The sequence below is a fragment of the Bombus pyrosoma genome, linkage group LG15 (genome assembly GCF_014825855.1).
Source record: "Bombus pyrosoma isolate SC7728 linkage group LG15, ASM1482585v1, whole genome shotgun sequence".
In the NCBI taxonomy this organism is placed as follows: domain Eukaryota; kingdom Metazoa; phylum Arthropoda; class Insecta; order Hymenoptera; family Apidae; genus Bombus; species Bombus pyrosoma.
The window spans coordinates 8,711,841-8,736,617 of record NC_057784.1 but is presented as its reverse complement, the minus strand read 5'-3'; the positions used below and the strand labels follow the sequence as shown (position 1 = coordinate 8,736,617).

Sequence of the window (24,777 nt, the reverse complement as noted above, 5' to 3'; positions counted from 1 at the left end):
TAAGCTCGCCCCTTTCGTGCACCGATAACATCCACTGAATTTTAATGCGGATATTTACCGAGCATTCGGACCGCCACTGTATTAGGCGAGTCCGTTAAATCGTCCAGATTCTGCTAGCCTCCGCGTGATTGTATTAGGAAATGCTCGTTGCAATGGCAACTGTGTTTTGCTCGATTTTCATAGAATGGGGAGGAATCGAGAGGAACGTGTATCGAGAGTGGATCAGTTCAGGTACGATTGATACGATTTTTCGAAGAACCGACAGTATTATGATAGGATAACGATATCTGTTAGCTGTGATAGCTTTAATTATACCAAATAATCCTTAACTTCATATTATGAATCATCTCTACATAACTATATCAACTCTCTGTTAAACTGTACGAAATTAAAGCAGGTCCAAATCGATCGTCGTCGACAACCCTTGAGAATATCGTCGCGTCGCTAACAAACCTAATTTACGTACGTCTATACTATATGGTTGTTCCTATATGGACTCTGTCTAGATGTCTCTGTAAGCTACTCTCTACTACACATACGTATATACCATTCTACAGCATTATTATCGATTTCTGCTAGCTGAAAGTCTCATTCTTCCATTTCCGAAAAGAGAAATCGGGGTTTATAAGCGATTAAAGTCAAGATCAGCCCAATAAGAAGGGCCGGTTGTTAAGGGAATGGCCGGTCGTAAACGTTGAAGTGCACTCGCGTTGGCCAGGCTCGACGTCCAAATACATCGGCAAAATATGAATTATGTCGGTGAAACGTGACTGTTTGGCCCAGCGTAATTGCGTCGAAAGAGTTTCGGATGGGTGGGGAGGTTTATCGGCTCGTTAAATCGAATTTACTGGATTCATCGTTTAATTCGCTGTGCGGCCGCGTGCACGTACCTGTTCGCGGTATTTACATAAACCGATAATCGTTAGTTCGCACGCCGCCGGCTCGAGGAATTTAATAACGGCGTTCTCGTTGCTCGTTTCACGCTCTCGTTACCTGTTTCCTCGACGATCGGAGATCGGCTCCAGGGAGAGGCTTTCCCTGGCCTAAAGGTAAATTCCACGCTCGAATATTTACGGATGATTTGGAAATATTAATTAAAAATATGTAAATATTATTTACTTTCCTCCTTACAACGCTATATACAGTTACGCTAATATTCAGAACATAATAACAAACAACACGATATACAGAACACGATACTATTTCTGTGTTATTACAATGCTATAAGTATCGTGTCGATTATTCTACGAGAATATAAACCATGTATTTGTAGCTTGAAAATACGTAATCAATGTCTTGCTAACGATAACGTTTCATTGTACTGTAAATTTTTTACTAGAGAAATGTATACACTTACCTCGATCTCTCGTTCCACAATTCTCAATTTCCAGCTACATTTTTACAGAGAGGAAAGGACGAGAAGAAACGAAATACACCGGTGATCGAATCGTACTTCGTATGGTAATTTATTACAATTTGTACAGATTACAAATCGGTACCTATGGTGTCGCGTTCCTCGTTAGACATCTTAAAAGGAGCGGATATTGAGCAGAACGCCGTTCGTCGCTGCGCTAACGTTATTCGTACTCATTTAATATTAATTTACCCCTGTATGTATATATCTATATATCCTCGACACTCCCGGTGAACACTGGGGTTGCTAAACGAATGACGCGTACAACCCGATCGAAACGATCTTTCACCATGAGAAATAAATAAATAAATGAACAAATATATATGGATCAACGACAAATACCGTAGAAAATCAACGAAGAAGCCGGAATAAAAACGATCGATTTGAAAAGTACTATCGTCTTTTTACGCGTGTCTCAGGGGCGTGTATCATATACAGGAGGTTACAACAAAACTTCACCACGTCTTCTCAGATCCATGTTGTTTTTATCAAATTCATCCACGTGCCACCGCGTATTCTTCTTCTTCTCCTTCCACCACTAATTACTTCTTCTTTTTTTCTTTTTTACATTGTATAATTCGAGAAAAATCGATGAATAAATGGCCACGAGTCAACAAAATTGAAAATCGTCTGCGTCACAATCTCGATTTATTTAGAGATGAGCTGGAAATAGGACAGACGCGTGCTGGCCAGGAAAAGAAACTATACCTGGGCGAGTATTTTCCTCGTCGATATTTTTGCTCGATATTCTTCTCTACGTCGCCCCGACCTCCCGCTTAACACACAGGCCCACTCGTGAATAAAAATCAATTGTTATTCAAGCTATCTACTCCATACATAGTAACATACATAACTGGAAGCCCTAGACTACTAGGTTTTACATGGACGATGTTTTTTTGTTTTCTTATTTTCCTCTTTCTTTTGTTTCTTAATCGGGTCAAACAGTGGCAGTGGTGTACTTGCGGGCGCGTACGAGCTACCTGCTGGTAGAAGTTGACGTCGACGAGGTGTAAGGCGTCATGGTTATCGTCGTCGAGGAGAACATCAGATACATGATCGCTGGCAGGGTGAGAATCATCGTCGTCGCCGTAGTCCAGGTCGTGCTTGGGCTCGCGGAGTTGCTGCTACCTGTAAATTCAAGAGAAAGGTAAGAGATTAACGCGAAAAAGATTTTTCTTAACGAATCACACGTTGTCCCTTTTTTCTCCGTTTCTTATTTTATCGAAGAAGTAGGTTAACAGAGAAGAACGAAGCTTAATAATTCGAGAAACTATTTTTCCTCTTTTCATCTGGTCCTTTTAGATTTTATTCTTTCATTTTTTGAGATTATGATTCTGGATATAAAGAAGCGGATGAAAACTGGTAATTAGGGAAATTGGTAGGTGCTTTCCTGTAATGTATCTGTCTTTTCGTTTCTTTTTCCATGTGGCTCTTTTATTTTAGCATAATATTATTAAAAACGGCAAATGAAAATTGGTAATTAAAGAAATTGAGGACGATCCTGGGTAGTTTCCTTTTTGTTTCCACTTTTTACTTGAACATAGAGATATATACATTAATGTGAATGAATATTAATAATTCCAGAAGTAGATACGATATTCTTGTTACGAGAGAGTGTTAGAAATACTATTCCTTTCTTTTTTTTTTCTGTGTATCTTTTCGAATCAACGTGAAGGTTTTCGAAAATTCTTCGTTAATTCTAGCGTTTCCCTCCACCGTCTTAGAAAATATTTAATTTTTGCCAACAGAAACTTTTTTTATCTCTAACTGCTAGCTTCCCGAGTAAGCTCTTAAAGGGTTGAACTTTTCAGGGTGATTTCATCGTTTAAACTTAAGTTACCGTAGATAAGGAAAAATACGTATCTTTTATTTTTGCCTGTTCCTCTTATTTACAAAGTTTCATCTAAATCGCAGCCGGATCGTTCGCGGCGTTCCCTTGTTATGAACCTTGAAGCGTTTCACGGTATTCAATAGGGATTGGCACATCGTAAACCCGCGTGAACGTCAGATTTCCGATAATCTGGCTACAGTTGGAGCGCAAGATTGCAAGCTAGATTTCCCGGGGGTAAGCATGTCTGAAATGTCTCGGCATTTAATACCTGTATTCTCTGTATGCGTCAGATTTGTACCTAGCGAATATAAGTTTAAGATACCATCACAGAGACATTCCATTTTTTATCCCGTTCTTCTTTAAACATCTGAAAAACGTTGATCGAATTACGAAGCTTAAAAAAACACTGGAATTCCCATTCTGTACCTTTCCCGTTTTTCTGTTTTTTTGTTTCCTCTAGACATTCGCGAATCCATAATATTTGGTTACCGAATATCGAAAAGATACGAAATATCGACGTATTGTTTGAACAGCTTTGCTCACTGGGCACCGTTTAAATTATACGATAAATAAAGCTATCGATGGAGAGCTCATTCGAAAAATGCAACATATTCGTATCATTTTCATGCGTTCGGTATATCGTCGAAATGCTCTCGTGTTGATTTAAAAATCGAAAATAAAGGTTTTATGTATATCAAATTTCTCATATGAGATGAGACCAAATACAGAGAGCACTGTAGCTCTTTTAATTAAAAAGCTGCGTAATACGTCGATATTGAAAAACGTAAGTAAACTGATGGATATATTATTTCGTCAATAATTATTTTGTCGGTTGAGCACGAAATAGTCGAGTGTCAAGGGAAGAATTAATTCAAAGATTCCTTGGACTGGCAGCGCGCGGCAATATCGAAAATCCATTTGCCACAGACTTCCGGCAGCGTGTGGTATTAATCAAACTCTGTCGCGGTTCCATCGGAGGTCAGCGTGTTACCGGCCATCCTCGTCCGAAACCAGAGGTTTTCCTCTCCAATTAGAAGCTCACCGAAACGATTTCACACACGCGACCCTCTCCACTGTCCTCTTTCTTAATTACAGTCGAATAAAAAGGATCTAAAAAAAAAAAAAAAGAAAAAAGATATCCCACCAGGGAGAAGGAGAGAGAAGACAAAGAAGTAAGTGGTCGAGGCACGTAGGTAGTCCAGCTCGTTATTTCCGGTGAAAATGTAGAGTCTGCCACTTCCGGCGCGGTTCCTTTGCCAAGTCCTCTCGGCCAGAAACCTGTTTCCGTAAACTTTGCTCCGTACTTTTAAGCCTTAATCCTAAATTATTTGCGAAAGGGCGCACCCACTTCTGTCCTCGGTATAAGGTCATTTTCTTTCCTCTTCTTTTTTCCTCCTCTTTTATTTTATTCTTCATTGGCGAAACCGCGGTAAATTGAACAGTTGTACCAGTTAAAACAATGGAGCAGGGCTAGGTAGGAAGGACCAATTAGGAGCCACGGGTCAATCGGAGGCGAAATAAAATGTCTTGCCCTCTTGGACTTGTTAAAACGTTCGAATGTTCCGTTTAAAGTGCTCAGCCAATAACCGCTTCTTTCGAAATCGGTAGAGGATCTTGGTGAATTTTTACTGTGTTATGGATTCAATCTTTTCGTCGGCCGAATAGTGTAATTTTTAAACGTCACTCTGTCTCTCCTCTCTTCTGTCCTCGTCTCTCTTTCCATTCTGCGATGAAATTATCGAAAGTTTCAAGAATACGAATTACAGCACGCTGGGCTGGTTACATTGTGCGCGGAAGGGTTCACAATATTTCTTCAATTTACGAGGAACCTTGGAAGTTTAAAGGAAAAAGGGAAACGTCTGGATTATTGAAACTCTGTTGCCATTGTTCGGTCGAAACATTCCTTGCTTTTCTACATTTTAATTTAGTACTTGTTCACTCGTCGCTGCATTTTTATGAAGTACTCGTTTCACCGTTAAATTTTGACAAAAGTGGCATTGTTCGCTCTTCCTTTTTCAGAACGTTTGCAATGCAAATAATAGTTGTTATTTATGCATACTATTTTTGTTTAAGTTTCGTTGAATTTTGTTCGTACTTCCCATGCTTTGAAAACATTCCATGACACTGTCCGATTCGAAATACATAATTAATATACTATTAGAATTTAATAACCCACAAATTTGTATAAATATTCATATTAATAAAAATATTTATTTAACCATATCGAATATGTTATATCCTGCAAGGTGTTGAAAACATCGATCTATTCCGTAAATGTGGAATGAGAGAAGATAGAGTTGTTCATATATAGGTATTTTCATAACATATGTATACAATATAACATATAATATAAAATATATTATATTTATTCGTACACCATTTTTCATTGTAAATATTTTTCTACTGCCTATATTGCTTTATTAATTTAAATATTTACATATTTACTATTTCTGTTGCGATGAAACGACGGTTTCTCGATATTTCAATATCCTAGATTCGTACAGACCTAGAGGAAACTGTCTCTGGTCTAGCACAAAAAGTGATCTGGCACGAAACCGTGTTGTTGTCGGACCGTTTTTACGTCGTAGTTTGTCTTGGGAAGATTTTGCAACGCCGGGTGTGAGGCAATGTGGGCGAAGAGAATCGCATTAGAGGCGGTGCGGTCGCGACGATTAAATTTTCAAGGAACAAGAAGAAAAGTAACAGCCAGCAGCGGAGCAACGTGCCAGTTCGCAAGCAAGCGAATTAGCCGCTCTTGTTTTGGATAACGTAGCAATAACGGAGACAATCTCTAGAATTGCCGATTGAAATCTCTTTAAATAATACATTTTGCTTCTTTTTAGTCTTGAGATTTGCGTTTTAAATAATTTTGCGTGATACAATTTTTTTCTATTCTATATCGAAATTTGTGTCTTTCTTTCTTCTTTTAATTTTATTGCTCACTTAATAATTCTAATTGATCGTCTGTGACGTGTACGTATTTTATCCATCGATATGTACGGATTGAAGTTTCCGTATCTCTTATATTAAAATATGTACAATGACGGATGTACGTAAATATAAATATAAATTGATCCGATCGATTTATGAAAAGTTTTATTTCTATCTTTCTACTGTATCTGATACAGAAGTTTGGCGGTAAATACCTTCTCTATTTATATACTCGACATAATTCAAATGAAATTTTTATTTTGGAAAACTACTATTCTTTACTAACTTTTCTTCTTACAGAGAAATTTAATCGCTTTTTCAAATAAATATTCGATAACGTTTCTACTATGTACGTGGTTTCGATAGATGTATATTGTGGTGGGATTAAAGTTGCAAATATGTTACCCAATAAAACTAAAAAGATTTCTTTATATTTACAGTTCGTACATAAACATGTTTGATTTGCTTGTTCGTATATATTCTCCACTTGTTTGTTTTTGTTCTGGATTTTTTTGTTTACATGTTCTGTTTGTGCTAGATACAGAATCCTAGTTATGATTCGTTGTGGAAACGTTCGACGATAAAAGATTTAAATGGAATTTCTCGAAATTCTTCTCGTTTACCCGCACGTGTATTATGTTGTTATATTCTCATGAATCTTTCGCGTTGCGGTCTTTTTTTTTCAATCAGCGTTGCCATAGAATATTTAAAAATGATTTTAAAAACAATAAAAATATTGCAACAAGTTAATTTGATATCGTGCATTTTGCACGATTTACTTTTCGCTCGACCATTGCTTTGTCGTTCATTGATTCTGTGTCTGATAAATATTCTTCTATTTGAATTAAGCATTGTTCAAGGAACCACTAGAAGAAACGATATAAACAAGAGTTTGTCCTAGACATTACTTGTACTTCGATCTCTGTTTAATGTCTGACTACATGCAAACCGAATCTACTGTCAGCCGAACAAAGTCTCCTAGTTAATTACTTCTTTGGTTACCTCCCTACTAACGGTCGAAAGAATATATGTATGTCGGAGATGAAAGAACACCGGAGCCTTCCTTTGGAACTTTGGGAAAATCCCGTAATATTGTAATCTAGATTCTACCATAGCCGTAATTAATCAATTGCCATTCAATCCGATTGTATTTATTCGAGATTTGTAACAATGAGCTTGGGCTCGAGGCGACAATCAGTCGCCAATGTAGCCGCGGTCAAGGGATGAACGTTTGTCTAACAAAGATATGAAGTAATAGTATAGCTCTCCTTAAAGAAATAGTTGTAGCGACACTCGACAGTAAACATCCCAACGGTCTCTGTCCCGTGGCTCGCCACACGCAGATCCTATTCTCCGGGTAAGATGATTACCAGATGTCGATGCATCTGCACAGTACATGTTCAGCTAGCCTGAGGACCCGTTATAAATCCTAAGATTTAGTTAACTAAAGTCCTTCAAACAGACAAACGGTCTTTATCCCAACTACGGGAAGATAAGGGAAATCTATTTTTTACGAACGACGCTTCCCGCTAGCAACTTTCCCTCAAGGGCGGCTAGCATCCTTCTCTAACCACCAACATGGAAATTGATCAATTAACAGCAACGTCAATTTCCCTCACTTTCCGAACGAAGGCATATCTCCACGAATCCGATGATCTTGTGTCCTTAGACACACCCCATTATAGTTTTCCTCTGGAGCATGTAGTTTTCCTTCGTGACGGAAAGTCATTCTCTCGTGAGGTCGCATTAGCGAGTTACATAGCGTCTTTACGCTCGGTGAATATTCTATGTTTTAACAAAGAGTTAGTTCAGTAATACTTGTACCGTAGAGAAACAAGTTGAGTACAACTTGGGCTTTGGAAGAAAGCGCATTTTGTTATCCCGTTGACCGCGGATTCGTTATCGAACCTAGGATCATTGTCACTCGCATCTCGAGTATCTAATTACCACGGTTACTTGTCGATATCTGTAACAATCATATTTGCACTAATCAATATCTTCTCTATTGCATAACGAAGACTCGTTTCACGCCCTTAACCCCAACCCTAATCATAACGCTAACCCGACATGTATATAGTTTGTCTATTTTATCAGAAACTAAAGTAGATCCTACGTATCTTTCATACCATTTTTACCTACAACTTTCGACAAATTCTTTAAAGACGTAGATTCTTAAAAAGATTCTTAAATTTGAATCGGGAGAGATTTATATTATTGTGCCTTGGAATAGCAACGTTGCTTTGGTTTGCTAGGTTCAAAGGTAAGCGAACTCAGGACAAAATATTATCACCGTTATTTGTAATCGTCAACCGGAGTTACACTTGAGCTTTTTATAATAACGCCTGTCGCTACAAATAGACGAACGTGCTCTCTAAGACGAACATATAGTCGAATAGTTCAGCGAGTCGAATAATTGAACAGTTAGAGAATGAAATAGTAGCATTGAGTGAGCGACGACTACTCTGTACTTGTACTTAAAGTGATTTTATTATAATTGACTATTATCGTTTTATCATTCGTCTCTTTAATAAATCAACTAACACGTTCAATAAACCACCTCACAATCGTTATTTCACACTAGCCATCCACTTTGTCAGAAAGAATCGCGCAGGATTCGAATTACGTGTGGTGGTAGTTCATCGCTGGTCGCTGTAGGATGGCCGAAACCAATTCGAATTATATAACTATTTAAAATACATGGATCTGAATACTGTCTGTTAATAATTATTCCACCGGCCGGGAATCGTTTACATACAAACAAGCATTACTATCAACGTTATTACTGGCAAAATTACGACGCGATCGTGCGTGAATCGCGTAACATTATACACAGGTCGAAACCCGATCGAATCGTTACGAAGATGATTTCTATCTAGCACGCTCTGTCGCGTTCCATTACGATGGAAGGCTGCCACTTTCGTCGATCGATGCGCTATAATTTCACAGCATATGGAGAATAATCTTTGTAGAGTGTAGTTTTAATATTTCTTCTTACGGATAAATATTTCCCTTTTATTGCTCTTCTTCTTCTTTCCTTTTCTATTTTCGTTTCTTTCTACCGAAGTTTCGAACTTTGATTTGCACGAAGTTTCACGGAAAACGTTCGTAGAAAAGTTCCGAAGAAGTTTCTGAAAACTATCGTGACAGACTAATAGGTAAATTAATCTTTGTTAGTTTCTCGTGGAAAATCGACGGATTCGCGACACCAAATAAGCGAAATCGGAGAGTCTGACTAAGGAAAGTAGTACAACTCGACGCTCTTGTCCCATTGCCCTGACAAATATTCACCGAGACTCGGATAGCGCGATCATTCGCTGTCGCGTCTCGAGCCTCTAATCCGAAAACACAGAAAAACCACTCCTCTCGGAAGAATCCACAGGAAATCAGAACGCCATCTCCATCCAATTCGATTCTCGCGATCGAATCCTCCGAAAAACAAATCCCCCTGTCTGTGCTCGAACATCCTCCGTAGCAATCATTCGCTCGCTTCGGCATATTATCTGCGCGCCCGAGGATCAAAAACCGAGAGTGAAACGTAGCTCTGCGCGATGCAATCGTACGTCGACGAGTAACAGTAGAAAAACGCCATGAAAAAGGGCGAATTAAAAAACAGAGGGGAAAAACGAAGAGGTAAAAAAAAAAAAAAATAAAAAAACGAAAGAGAAATCGTCAGTGCGCCTAGCCAAATCCAATTAATCGAATATCGATCGTCCAGGGATTCGTTCGCGTTTCCCTTCTGTATTTCGTTTTTCTTCAGGCATACCGACCGGTGCCTGTGCTCGTTCATTACGGAAACAGTGACCCGCCTACCTGGACAAACCGGTACGATGCCAGCTTTATGAAACACCAGGATATTTCGCTCACAGGCGGCCTTTATCGCCGGTTCGTGTTTAAGGGAAGAGGACTAATAAAGTTTCCACGTAGAATCGCCGCGGCCAAGGAAAGCGAAGCGCAGGAAAGCTTGGTGGGTAAAAAGTACAGAGGAGAATGGGCAGTCTAGTACTAAAGGATAAAGGAGATTTAAGGATAATATAACAGCAACCATAAAGATTTTCTGGAATTGAAATTGTAAACGATATTGGAAATCGAGTACACACGAATCACATTGTTTGCGATAATAGAGCTTTATACCTGTTAGAAAATTCTTTAGAAATAACTAATTTCTGTCTCATCAAACGGAGAAAATTTTAGAAGAGTCTCCTTTCGCGCTCGAGATAATTTTCTATTATAAAATGCTTTTACGTTTAGAATCGCGTGGGACGTTCGATTGTAAAATCTTGAATAAACAAACTTCGTTTCAGGAAATTGTTCGTTGTTCGTCTATTTCATTTTGATTTATTTCGATACGATCACGAATTTCCAACACACCAAGTCGAAATTTCAGGTATACAGCGGTCAAACTTAATGGGCGATTATGTTCCTCATCTTTCTTTTTCCATATCCTTCTGTTCCTCTACAGCCTTCGATACTGCTCTTCTTTGTCGAAGGTTGCTTTATCTGTCCAATGAGCTGTGTGATTAAAAAACAGTGCAACCAATGGATAGGAAATTATCGTAGCTGAGTTCGATGATCCTCCGACGCTGATAAACCAGATAATTGCTTCGTACGAAAATATACGTTCGGGTCTGCGATGGAAACCTCCTATTCTTGTAATTTCTTGTAATACTTTAGAATCTTTATAGGAATCGGTTGGAAACCGAACCGATCAATACTCGACGATCGTGTTTCGCGAAGAAGAATTACTTTAACGTCCAACTAATTCAGCAGAATTTCGTACTAAATAATTCTATCGAATCACGTTAAGAAATCGGGTTGGCTCTGATACAATTGCTATGCTAGGAATAAAATAAAAAATCTTGCAAGAGAAAAAGAAAAGCTGAAGGCGAAATCAAATTGGAAACGTTTGAGTTGAGATTCGAGGAGAGTGATATTAAAATATCTTCAATTAACTCGAAGATACCGAGAGGAAAAAGGGCGAAAAAAATATTACAACTTCTTGATTAGCTTTCTATTAGGTAAAGGAGAAAGATATTCGTGAACGTTTAATTAACTTTTGACTATCCCAATAGGAAAAAACGTTTCGCTCAAAGTAATACTGACGAACGTCGCGTTTGGAAAGCTGCGAGCAAACAACATAATCTGAAGGCTGTTTAATTAGTTCTTAATTGCTCGAAGAAAATCTTTCGATCGAGTTTTCGCCGTGAACGTAAATCATTTCTGTATGTCCGGAAACTGTGTATTGAGTGAAATGTTTGAAACGAAATCTTTTCTTACACGCTCGCTCGTCTATTATTCTAGCAATGTCTTCGCTAGCAATTTGGTACACGTTAACTCGCGAGTAATCGACGTCTGATAGACCCCATTTAGCGATAGAAAATCGTTCTCTATTTTTTTAACGAACCAGTCACCGTACTGGCAGCTATTTGGACGCTCGCCGGTTGACACGGCCGATGCGAGTTATTACGTCGAGCAACAAGCTACTTCCTACAATCTCGTTACATCTCGAAGTATATTTTTTACCACCCTGTCTGCTCTGGACGTCGTGATCCGTATTATCGGCCCTGTATCGTTTTTTCTTCCTCTTTGATTGGGTCATTTTCTCTCATTACGGCAAAACAATGTATCTTCCTATAACGATACGGGGACTCCTTTTTTACAATAATCGTATTAGCAAATATATTTTCTCTATTTTTTTCTATTCTAAGAATATTCATAGCTATATATATTTCTAGCAGTCGTCGACAGACACCGACAAGACATACTGCATATCGAATTCCTTTAGAAACTCCACTTTATCGCGTTATAGTTAATTTAAAAGTTTTTATAGGTCGTAGACATTGTTTGGGTAGTTTAATGAATTTCATAATTTCGTTCGCTTAGTTCGTTTAAGAAAAGTCGTTATACGCGGGTAGGCGAGTCGGTTTCTTCTTTTTCTTCGTTTTCGCTTCTTTGAGTTGCGCGCGAAGATGGAAGTAAAGCGTTTGTGTTATGGGAGAGGCTATTTAAGAATGGTGGATGATTTTAAGGTGTGTCGGGGATCTTAATATCCCAGTTTCTATTTTCTCGAGCGAGCTTCTCTTTTTTCTCTGTTATCGAACCAGATTGGATCATCCTAATTTCCAGGAACGAATGTTCTGTTAGTGTCTTTGCTTCCTAATAACCTGTTTCGTTTTTCATACGCGTCTGTTTAAATATTCGGTGGCTAACGATGCCGAGACCGTTTAATTTCTACGTTCAAGAAAATGCTTCGCACGTAATATTTTAATAAAACCAGCGCGAACCAAGGAAAAGGAAAACCCGTAGGGGCAGAGATGGAAAACATTTTCATTAAACATTTTTTGCTCGTACTACAAGAAAAAGGAAGTGAACTCCCGCGTCTCTCTTAAAGAGTTTCAATTTATCCTCGAAAAATTAATTTCGCGGCCAAATTCATTTTTATCTCCATATTACTTCTTTGCTTTCTTAATCTTTGATTTATATTCCACTCTCCTTTTCTGAAACGTCTGACGCAACTTTTTATTTTCCTATCTTATATCTTGCTTTCGTTCTTACTTTTATTTCACACTCTATACTAAGAATAGAATATTGCTATAAAGGAAGAAGCAATAAAGTTTATGACAGTTTTGAAGACGTTTTACGTGAGAGCCGATGACTGCGAACTTGTATCGAACAAAATTTAAATGTAGAAAACTTTCATATCACGGCATATTATTCTACGTTACTACTTGTATTTCGTTAGTCCTCGATTATAATACTTGGCAGTCTCGATTATAAATCAATAGTATCGCCGATAAACTTTATTTCATTGAAAATTCACTTGGAATCGTCCAATCGCTTTACGATCAATCACGCAGAATCCATTTCCATCCCCTGATTTCTCTTAGTTTATTCAATCAACTTCGACCATCTGGCGCTGCTAACTTTTCAGCGCGCGAAAGAACCGGTTCGTTCTCCTTTGCAGGCGGTCGTAAAATCGACTTCTAGTCTCGTTAACACTTGCCCACGATCATTCGATGACGTGCGGTTGGTTCGTGAGGTGAATACGCTGGAATTGACCGAGCTCGTAAACCACGGAGTCGTAAAGAAGCGCGTCGATCTTTCGTTCAGACGCTCGTTCGAGCGGCGGAACACGATTAGAATCGAATCGACGGCAGCCCATGGATGGAACGACTAGTGATACATTTCTGAAAGAGGATGATACTACACCTTCTCTAGCGACAATTTGCCTCGTTCGTACATATTTTCTTGATTTTCGTGGGTTTTCAAGAAAGTTGTCCTGCTTTGGGACCTTCGAACGAGTTGGAACGTGCGTTAAGAATTCCTTTTTCTCCGTGGATTAATGTCATTGTATAAATTTTGGAATTTTAGCGTACAATTGAAAAATGGCATATTTTCTAATTGTTACGACCGTTCGCGGAGAGACGCGACCGCGAGGAAAGCGCGTCAGCGGGAGGCGTAAATTCTCGCTACGATTCAGAAAATCGACGCCGCGAATTATTCGTTCCTCTGTATCGATTAAGATGACAGAGGTGGTTAATTGAGATTAACACTGAATTAACAGGGTTAACAAATATGATATATTTGACAGTATATATATAAAAAACAGTATAATGAAGCGCCACAAATTATTTTAAAGATGATGCAGTTAGTTTGATATAATGATTCGACTCGACTTTACAATGTGTCTTGTATTTGATAGATTGGACGACTTGTGTTTCGTTGGAGATTTTTAGCGCATTTCGTTTGGATCCTCAATCGATACTGATTGCCCTTCGATGGGCCCTTTGTGTTTCATGGGAGGCGATCCCCGCCATGCTCGGGTCACGCCACTGATCACGCCATGATCACGCGTGTCACCTTATGAGTGTGTTTAAAATAACGAAACGAATCGACGTTTCTAGAACTCGCTCTGTTTGATGTTGGCCGCTACATTGTATATTTGTCGGGCTGCTTGAGACGGTTCGCTCGCGATACTGCGATGCCACGAGCGACGGTTAGGAATAACGGCCTATGGAAAGCCATAGGAAAGGCGTAACACTAATTACTTTAAATTATTATTGAGATATATGTAATTTTGTGTGCCACACTGGATTAGCCGCGTAGTAGTGACACACGTATATGAGTATGAGTGTGTGTGGGAGTAAGTGGGTGAGCAGCGTCTCGTAAAACGGAAGAATGCAACTGTTCCGTACGCATGGCGGTAAGAAAGGTGGTGAAACAAGAGAAGTGCTGAAACACGTGCAATGTGTATCTACGAATATCTTGTAAATCGCATATTAAATAAATCTGAGACTATTTTAATATCATTTCTATGTGTAATGTGAGTGTTGCTATACATTTATTTCGGCGACTAAGATCCACAATTCTCAACAATTGTCTTCTCGTGATTTTTCTGTAAATTATAGGTTACAGATTGATAAGAATTGCACAGTAGAATTTTCAGGATTTGTGGCACCAGAAAATGAGCTAGAAAATTTAAATATTTACGAACTTGCAAACCGTGTTACTCGAGCATTCGTCGATGCCAAAAGGTTATTATACATAGAAGGAGAAAGAGAATTCGCGAAGATAAATGCAATAGAAGCACACATTACATCTGGCGATGTTCGGAAAGGAACAACATTTTATAACGATGGAAGATAATCCATCTTTCATTAACCTACTTACTCGTTACTTTACACTTTTTAATCTACTTATTCATTCATCATCTCTTCTTCCGATCTGATAGAACTTGTGGAGGAAATGAAAAAATGACGTTAGCAAACGCTTGTTACTTAAACCGCATCTTCTTTTAACAAGATAAAATCTTTTACTCTACACGGTAATTTTTCTTCTGAAAAATATTCTTCTGCCCATCGTAGAAACCTTCGTTTCAAGAGAATCTTCCACGCAGTAGCGAAACAAAAATTTCCTCTTTGAACAGCATTTTAGTCTTTACGAACGTTTCTCTACGAAAAGATCTTCAACGGCAACAAAACTACACGGTGCACGCATAGATAAATCACCGTAATGCAATTTTCGCACATACCCACCGTGCCATTTCACTCTTCTTCAAAGAACTGCGTCCCTCAAACTGCAAAGAAGTCGCGCGATAACGCGGAATAAACGATTCTGCAGTGTCGACGGCCTCGAATGTTAAATATTTTCTTGGAATTAATCCGGTCTGTCGGATGCGAGGCGGGCAAAAAACAGCGTCGCGTCGCAAAAGGCGATGAAAAATGACGGTAACGAGAGGAACACCGTACTATTGAACGAAGAGAGAAAGAGAGAGAGAGAGGAAGGAAAGAGGGTAGAGTCGTTTGAGCGACGTGATATTTCGCTTTCCGTCGTGGATTATAAAGCAGCGTGGAAAATGGAATAAAGAGCGGTAAGTGGCTCGCGAGCGAATATAAATATCCATCTGGTGAAATAATAATTATTGGAATCGAGAAGATTCTAGCGACTGAACGCTGCTATCACCCGACCAGGTGTCTTCTAATTACGCGCCATAATATTTCACATTATCTAGGGAATTATATCCTTCGTTGGCTTAATGTTCGTAAATCAACGACCAGAGAAACCGAGGCGTCGTCTACGACTCTGGTCAATTGCTGATCGTTCGTCGGTTATCCCGTTGACGACTATATTTCTATTCGGATTCGATCGTCGACGGGTATACATCATTTATATGACGCGTTCGGTAGACAGTCGCAGCAGGGAATCAAGCGGCCGCAACAATGGTGTACGCGCCACGGGGTTGCTGCGTTTCGCTCGCGGCGTACACTACGTCAAATCAAAATAACGCGCATACACGCGGGTACAGGTTGGCAGCGGCCCAATTATTTGTTAGCCCGGAAACGTCGGATCTCGTCGCGTCGAAACCTCTATCCATGCAGCCTCTCTCGTCTCTCAGACACAACGACGGATGCGGAGAGAAAGACGAGCCGCCGTCGAAAATCACAATAACGAAAAATAAAAGTAAAGGCAAGAACGGACGCGAAACACGGATGAACAAGAGAGGGATACGCGGAGCGGTGGTATCTCGAAGCTTGTCAAAACGTATTCGTCCACGGATGCAACGCATTATATAACGCGGTAGCCGATAGATCGCGATGGTCGTTCGAATGGCGCCAGAGGACACGCCGGGGTTCCGGTGATTGCAACCACTGGCTCGAAAACCGGCTGAAACGGGGAGAAACGTGACAGGGATTCGTTGGATGGGGACAACAGGGGTGACTGGTGTCCATCAACGTTCCGTCGTTTCTCCATACCCACCCCCATTCCCTCCATTCACCGTTCTGTTGTTTCGCGTTCTCTGTTCATAACAATTTCGATAGCCAGCCGGGTGTAATTGCTTTTTCGATGCGAAACAAGTTTTCCAAAAACGTCTATATTATCCCGGGATAGCGATTGCCTCGCCATGTTCCTAACTATTTCGCCACTCGATCTCTGTCTTCGTTCTTGTTTCTCGTTTCGTTTCGTTTCCCTGTGCTTTTAATATATTTTTTCGGTCGTTGTCCTTTTTCCAAGGGGTGTTTTCTCGTTTCGAGATTGAAACGAGTACGTCGCAGCTTTGACAGCGTTCCCGGGTACCGCTATCGTGATTATCGATCGGCTGTTTGAGATTCGATTGCGCGAGTGCTGAAGCGCTTAAGTGTGCGAAACGGATCGTTGGGATACCTTACGTCGGATGATGACGGATTTGTCGAATAGAAAGGCTTCGGTTCGCGATAGATCAAGGATGACAGCGACGATATTGCGATCGTTGTCGGATCATTTAACGAGGGAGGAAAACCATTGCAAACGTATTTTTAACCGAGGAGAAAAGCAGCATCGGTTTTCCTCGAGCACGAAAACTACTTTGCCTCGATATCTTCGTGTTTCTTTCTTTCGCCAAAATATCTTCAGGAGCACGGGGAATTTAGCCATCGGTGGTCTTAAACGGCAATATCTTTGGTCTGGAGAACGTTTCGCTCCGTTTCTAACATATGTAGCACATATGTCGAAGCAGAAATTCCCAGTCGATTTCACAAGATCCGCTTTGACGTGGCATTCTGAGCGAAATAATCCGCGCGCGAAACGCTGTCTCCGCGGTTGCTTTGATGGAACTGACCGGCACGCGGTCACCGGCCTGTCCGGCTTGTCAATCAAAACGAAACAATTTCGGATGGCTTGGTAAATTGGCCGAGACCGTCGATTTGATTGCACGACGCCAGATGGGCTTACCCCATGTGAGGGAGGAATACAGAAATGGATTTCGAAAACGACCACGAACTGGCTTTCGTCTAGGTTTTCGTTGAAAAGTCGGGGATTAATTTCCTCGGTGAGGAAAGTGACGCCGTGGCTCGATTTACGACCGTTTCCGCCCGCAGCTAGACTGCAACTCCAACTGCTTCTTTCGCTTCGATTTCACAGCTTCAGGAGAGTCGGACCGCGGTTGAACGTGGGGTGTTTGGATCTTCCAGGCGCGGTGATTAATTGGGACGCTTCAACGCTAGAATTCTTCGAAATGGATATTTTGCGATTGTTTATGTAAATTAAAATAAATACAGTGATGGTTTATTATTATTCATTATTAATTAGAATAAATACAATGGTGTCATTATTAGTTAGGTAGGACCGACGTCGATAGCTGGTTAAAATAATTAGTTTGGAAATGATAATTAAGCAGACAAAGCTGTACCGCGAAAGATTGGCGTTGTTTGAATTGCCAAGAAAAAGTATGCTACTCGTTTCCGATACAGGAACGCGGGAACTTAGTTATCGTCGTTTCTATACAGATCGTCAGACAGCGATAGTTTACAACGATCTAGTTAGATACCGAGCACTGTAACAAGCGTATCATGTCCATGTCAATGTTCTTGAATACCATGAACTTGGTGAAATCGATACTCGGTTACGAGATAACGATATTGTACCTCAAACGTGTTACACCTGGTTCGTTTAATCGATAAAGTCGTCAAACTCTCTCTTTAATTTACTCATTTTGCACGAGTAGCGTTTTTCAAACAAACTTTTCGTTGTCAAAGCACTCACGCTCGTAAACTTTCCACGAGCGAATCAAAAAAGGAAACCTGAAAGGATCGCAGAGTCCGTTCGACCCCCTTATTAACGCGCAAGCTGCAGATAAGACACGATGACGAGAATAAATTTCCATATTTGCATTTTACCGCCGGATCTGAAATCCCTTACCCTCGAACGTTGCTTGAACGTAATTCCAAGACCGAAAGAAAAACAGTCTCACTGGACGGAGCTTACGTTACCGAGTTACTAATCGAACCAGATAGTTCGTCCAACCCCCTTTTCCACTCCTCCGTCTTCTCGTCTTTTTTATCTCCTCTCCATTTCCTTCACTTTTTTTTCCTCTTAGCTCTCCTACTCTATCCACCACTCACCCTTCCTTAGATTTTCCCTCCACGACTTCGAAGCGCACAGCCAGCACTCTCCTTACTATTCCAGGATACCCTCGAAAGTGCAGTGGAGAACTCGCCTCGCATTGATAATGCCTCGGCCATATTCCTGGCGAGAGAGCAAGGAGGATGCTCTAGGGAGAATTTCCAGTCGAGGATAGGAACGAGGAGAAAAGAAGCGGCCGAGAGGGTAAAGGGATTGTCGAGGGTATCGGCCGCGAACCTTATCGAACAGAAGAAACGGCCGTGGGACGGTCGCGTTACGGGGATGAATATTAACCGGGACCTGTCACCAACGATCCTCCTGCCTTTCGCTCAAACTCTCGACTTTCGACTTTCATCCTCGCTAGACGCCTCCGCCGCTAGTGTTTAGGAGTGGAATCTTGAAATCTGGCGAGCTGCAGTCAGTCAACTTGGATTACTTTGTTTTGCTGGAATTTTCCGAGTCGTGGATTTTCGAGAGTCGAAATGTTGGAGAGCTTGTGGGTTAGATACTATCGAAAGTTTCGAATCGCTATGTGTGGCACTAGATTGAAGAATTTAAAACGAGGTCAGGTTGAAATTCCGTATTACCTTGGAAAACATTGTCGTGAAAAATCTGACGAATTAAAGGAAACTACTACGGATCTTCGTAATTCCTTTGTCTTTGACGAATATAATTTAAAAGTAGCGTTAACTTTCACGAAATGGTAAGGACAATTGGAATTCGACGTTTCGAATGAAATTACTACACCGAAATCCACCAGGCAGCGTAAGTTTGCCCGGAGACCCCTTTTCCAAGATGAAGAAGACAGTGAAGTTCAATCGCAACCTCGAACTACCGGAATATCCCTTGAAATATCACGAACCCGTACGAGCGCCGGATACACTTGGATAAAGTCGAGCCATAGGATCGAGGATTGCTTTTTCCAAAAGGCATCGTCACTCCGAAGAATACCAGACCGCGTTTGCGCATCTCGCGATGCCATTAGCGAATTACTTTTTCCCGTGTAAAGCATCGTCCTTTGGTAGCATAGATCCCTTTCGCCCTTCGACTTCCCTTCGCTGTAATATGCACCAGATCCATGTGAATAGTCATTCATAGACGTCGATCGAATGTCAAGAATCGAATGATAACGGCGACTCAATGGCACGATCTATCACCTACCAGGTCTTTCTCGAAAAGGACGTGATCGAGAAAAAGGAGAGTGGATCGTAAATATAGCGATTTTTCGCGATAGATTTGCCGAAACATTTTTATCGATAGACAATTCGCAATTTTCTTTCTACCGTTATATATTTTTAGTCATCTTTACGTAACCATACATTCTCACGAAGCAAGAGCAAAAATTGATAAAAGGAGACGATCTATGTTAAAAATAAGAACCGTCACCGCTGCAAACCATGCAAACTCCAAACAGCAGCAATTGAATACTCTGTCGCGAGTACGCTGAAGCAAACAAGATTTCGAAAGCTGCAAACACGCCATAAAAGTTGCCCTAAAAACCATCGACGAAAACCTTATTCTGACAACGAGCTTCTATACCTTTCCCAACTACTAAAAACGGCGGAAAGCAACGAAAGGTAAAATCTGTGTACAGGCAGAAGCGAGGTAAACGTTTCGAACACGAGAGAGTTTAGCGGATCCGGTTCGTTTGGTCGGAGACTCGTCTCGGGACAGCATAAAGAGGAGGTTCGATTTCCGGCACTTTCGCCGCGGAGTAATGGTATTGGCAATTTTTTAGGCAGCCACGCCATCGGTGAATACTTGGAACGTCCGACGCCGACCAACTTCTGTCGCGTCCTACTGACGGACTCCGCGTGTCGGTCATCAAATTCTCTTTTTAAATCGCGAGGAACCGCGTAAATCAGATGTGACATCCCTCTTCCGAAAGATGAGTCAGCGTGCTCGTAAACGAGCCACCCTCGTTGCAACCCTCGAACGATAGCGAGCTATGGTTACGGCTGGTACGCGAATGAAGACATTTGAGCCACTCCCATGTCGTTCTAATGGCGTTTTCGATTGATCGGTGTTATCGATTTGAATTGATTTGGGTTGGGTTAGGTTAGGTTAGGTTAGGTTTGGAAGGAGGTTGTTTCTCTTTTTGGTGGTGGTTAAGAGTTTTTAATGAAAAAGTAATTGATGCTTGCCAGAAATTGACTGGACGCGAACTAATAAAGACATTTGGATTACTTTTATGGAATTGCTAAGAAGGTTTCGATGTGGATTCGATTGGATCGAACCAAGTTCTAGCGCTTAACGTTTCGTTTATGGAGAGCTGTTTCTTAAGAATGAATCAATTGCGAATAAAGACATTTAGACGACTTGTATGGTATTTTGGACGGTTCGGTATTGTCGATTTGGCATGAAGGAGTTTTCATTAATTGAAGATTGTGTTACGAGAAGCTGTTTAAATTGGATTAGAAATTTATTAGTTTCTAATTAAATACGGTATACGTAGAATGTTGTACGAAATGACGATTCAAACTTGAGCGATTACTTTTCCAGACCCAATTACACCGTAGAATCCCGCATTTTTTACCAAAGCGACGCAGCAACGATTTAATTTCTGTACCATTTCTACGATATAGAAAAAGGTATATTACGGCAGAAGGGCTGAACGAGTGTTCGTTCTCCTTGTTGCAAACGTTTCAACCCCTTGAGCGTTCAGAATGAGCGTTAATCAAAGGAAGGAAGCCGAACGTTCGCTAGGACTCGTTAACGGCGCGTAGGATTGCTACCGATGGAACGATCTGGATTAATTATACGGCCTTATTGGTGCGAGATAGCTCTTTGTAAAATCGTAAAAGGCTGCAAGAAAGAAGCGAAGGCAGTAAAGGAGAAGAAAGAGGAGGAATTGTTCAAAGTCGAGAAAAATGTGATGGTATCCTACGTTTAAGGAGATTGGATGGTTTCGATGAAGATATTTTAGAGGAATATGATCCATTGAGCGCCACGTCAGACCGGACGTCACAGATTTCCGCGATATTTCAGCGCGGATTTCTCTCAAGGCTAACGTCAGACGAGCGTGAGGATGAACGTCCGTGACTGCGAACCGTTATTACGTACCAGAATACTGTGATGCATGCATTTGCGTTTGCGTGATGGAGGGCTAATGGCCATTTCTGATACCATTTCACTTGGTAATGCAAATATTTATTTATTCTGATTATTAGGAAAATTATCGCCATAGAAAAAGGGAAAGATGATTTGATTTCTGAAAATGTCGGTAGCGGTCGATAAAATAAAATTGTCCTACAATATCTTCGCATTTTGTTCGTTGTACGAGGAAATTTCGACAATCGTATCGAAATCGACGTGTGTTGATCGAACAATAATTAGATATTACAAATGCTTTCATGGAAAATTTGGAAACGATAATGAAAAAGGTAGGAAGCTACATTATTGATGGAATATTTATGGATGGTTCTGAAGAATTGAGAGAGAAAAAAGAAGAGAATGGTGTGCAGAGCACAATGAAGGAATACTTCCGCAATTTAAACGCCTGTAACGCAGACACCGAACTATTTCCTTCGTGAAATTGGCGGCTCACTTGCCTCTTGCCTTCAACGAAGCCTCGAGCGCCATTAATCAATGGGGAATTCAGCAATTAACGCCCTGGTTTTATTAACGTGCCACTCTAACCCGCACCCATGCCATCCAGCCGATATATCCGCACGTTATACAAGGTGTTTCAGATTTTTTCCCCATTACGACCTATTATGACTATCTATGGGTTCGGCAGGACTGTCGATCCTAATTATAAATTGAACAATTGCTAAGAAACTAAAATATGGCTATGACTCTAGAAAATATTCTTCGCTACTGAACCATTCAACGAATAGTTTCAAAAAGGTCAATATCTCTGAAAATAATAAAATATGGCCAGTGTGAAACACGCTTGATTTGCTATTTCGATATTTATGAATTTTTCATCAGACGTTAATCAATTCTTTCCAAAACATCGAGTGCACGCACGTACAGATGACTACGTATACTTTGATGCATGTGTAATTACGCATCCTGTACGGTGCATTCGTTCATGGCCGTGCACATTTCATATACGAAATTTTATCGAATAAATCCTCCGGTAGCTTCGGCTGGATAAAGCCTTGCATTTTCACGCTTTTTGTCGGTTCACCTTTTTCCAACCCTTTCCTCTTTACTGCAGATTGTTCTTTTTCCTTTTAGTTCGCTTGACCTCGATCACCGTGGTCGCTGGACCGCAGATTCCTTTTTTCAATTTTAATCCCCAGCCAATAGGCAGTCGATGGCGAAAGGACGAACAACGCAGTTCTTCTGACGAGATTTCGCGATCCCCTTGTCGACACCCAGCCGTGAAATTGTCTTCATTAGGCGACTCGTGTGAAACTCCACGAGTGTCGGGTTTAATTTTTCGCGCGAAACAAAGCGTGTTTCGCTGTGAGAAAAAATGGGGGGAAAAATAAGTAAAAGATAAGGGACATTTCGCACGCGTGGAATAAAACCTTAACCGAGATGGAAACAAAAGTAAAAATACCTTTAATTAATAAATTCTGCCGTTTCAAAAGGCAATTTTGACACTAAATATCCAATCCTACTTCGTTTCAAACATACGTACACATATCCTCTCGCCAAATCTAATTCCTCGACCTCTCTCTAATTTCCTCGAAATTCACTGTCCCCCGGTTCACCCCGACATCAATTACCTGGAATCCATAGACACGTACACACACCGTGTAGGATGAAACTGGAAATCGAAACCGCGCTGTTACAAACAGCATCTACGAGAGTAGGAGCGAAGTCGATGGCCGCGGGTAGGATAATTGCTCGGTGAAAGGAAAAGCCGCGACAGACAGTGAGATCGTGGCGAACGATTCGACCATGGATCCCATTTCCCGTAACAAGCTAACAGCTTTGCTTTTCCAGCTGGAACAATCGGACTCCCCCCTTGGCAGAGGACTGATACCACCGTAACAGCCGTATAACTGTCGCGAAGCGGCATGGTTTACATGAAAGATCGTGCTTGACTAGACGTGATCTGCATGATTGTAAATGCTATCTCACCGCTGTTGTTGGTTCTGTGATGTTACAATGAGACGCAGACTTGTTCTTTGTGCTTCAGGATCATTTTTTCCGTTAATTAGCACGGAACGGTTGGCTGAATGCTAAATCTTACGTGCTCGTCGTTTCTTTAGATTCGACGTTTCATTCATAGAATCACAATATTAATATCGCGTGTTCTTAACATTTAACCACAAACAGAATGTTTATTTTATTGCTAAACCAAGATAATTTATTTTATTGTAAGCTAAAGTTTGTTAAGCTTCGAGTATTGAGGAAAATTATAACGAAAAAAGGCGATTTTTAATAATAATAACAATAATCAGAATTTAGTAAAAATGCAAATATATTCCTAATTAAGCGCCAAAAGTTGATGAAAAGCACTCGTTACCTTTCATCCTGTAGTTTTGATTAACGATGAAGCATTTTTTTGAAATTAATGAGAAATTCGATCGATTTGTTACGAACAATCGTAGCCGATTTTCATTCGAAATTCCCCGGTATTTTAAAGGGATAGAAGTGATAAATACGATATTATTGGCTTCGTTAATGAAGCATGCCGAGCACGATTTAAACGTAACATCGAAATAATTGCATTGTTTAGCGATTGCTATAGTAGTTAATGTATATGTAAAATAACGACGATCCTTGTCGCACATTTATCGCTAATGAACGAAGATCGTACGAACGAGTGTTTACGAGAATCTGGTGCCCGATGTTCGTGACTTCTATCGCAACCAATTGTTACATCATCCAAACGAGAAATGAAAATACGATAAAATTCTTCGAGTGCAAAAAGTTGAACTTTAACTTCATGGATCTGCACAGAATTTTACGTTACGAGTAAAACCCGTTTTGCGGCGATATTTTTATTCGTCGCTGCGTGTAAATTTTTTTCACGTTTAATCATTTTCACAAAATTAATCCTCTTGCAATGAAAGTTGGATCATTGTTGCCACGAACGTGGAATATTTCATTCTATAGACATTAAACGAGAAACCGGCTGGAGAGCAGTTTATGTACAATAATTCGGTCGGATAATATAATTAATAATAAACGTATAATATATAATAAACGTAACATAGAAAATAATAAACGTGAAATATGTGCATGAACCAGATTTGGCTCGGTGTTGGCCGTCTGTCCAACGGTTAACCGATTGGTTTTTTATCGCTCAAAGCAATTTCAC

General features: G+C 40.4%; 1 protein-coding gene across 1 annotated transcript in view; it reads right to left on the bottom strand.

The window, feature by feature from the left end:
• Window positions 1-1,447: 1,447 nt before the first annotated feature.
• Window positions 1,448-24,777, bottom strand: part of LOC122575833 — a 131,186-nt gene continuing 107,856 nt past the window's right edge. Inside the window, exon 6 of the mRNA XM_043745298.1 lies at window positions 1,448-2,542. Within this exon, the coding sequence (XP_043601233.1) occupies window positions 2,391-2,542 (152 nt within the window). The 3' untranslated portion in view covers window positions 1,448-2,390. The remainder of the gene's footprint in view (window positions 2,543-24,777) is intronic.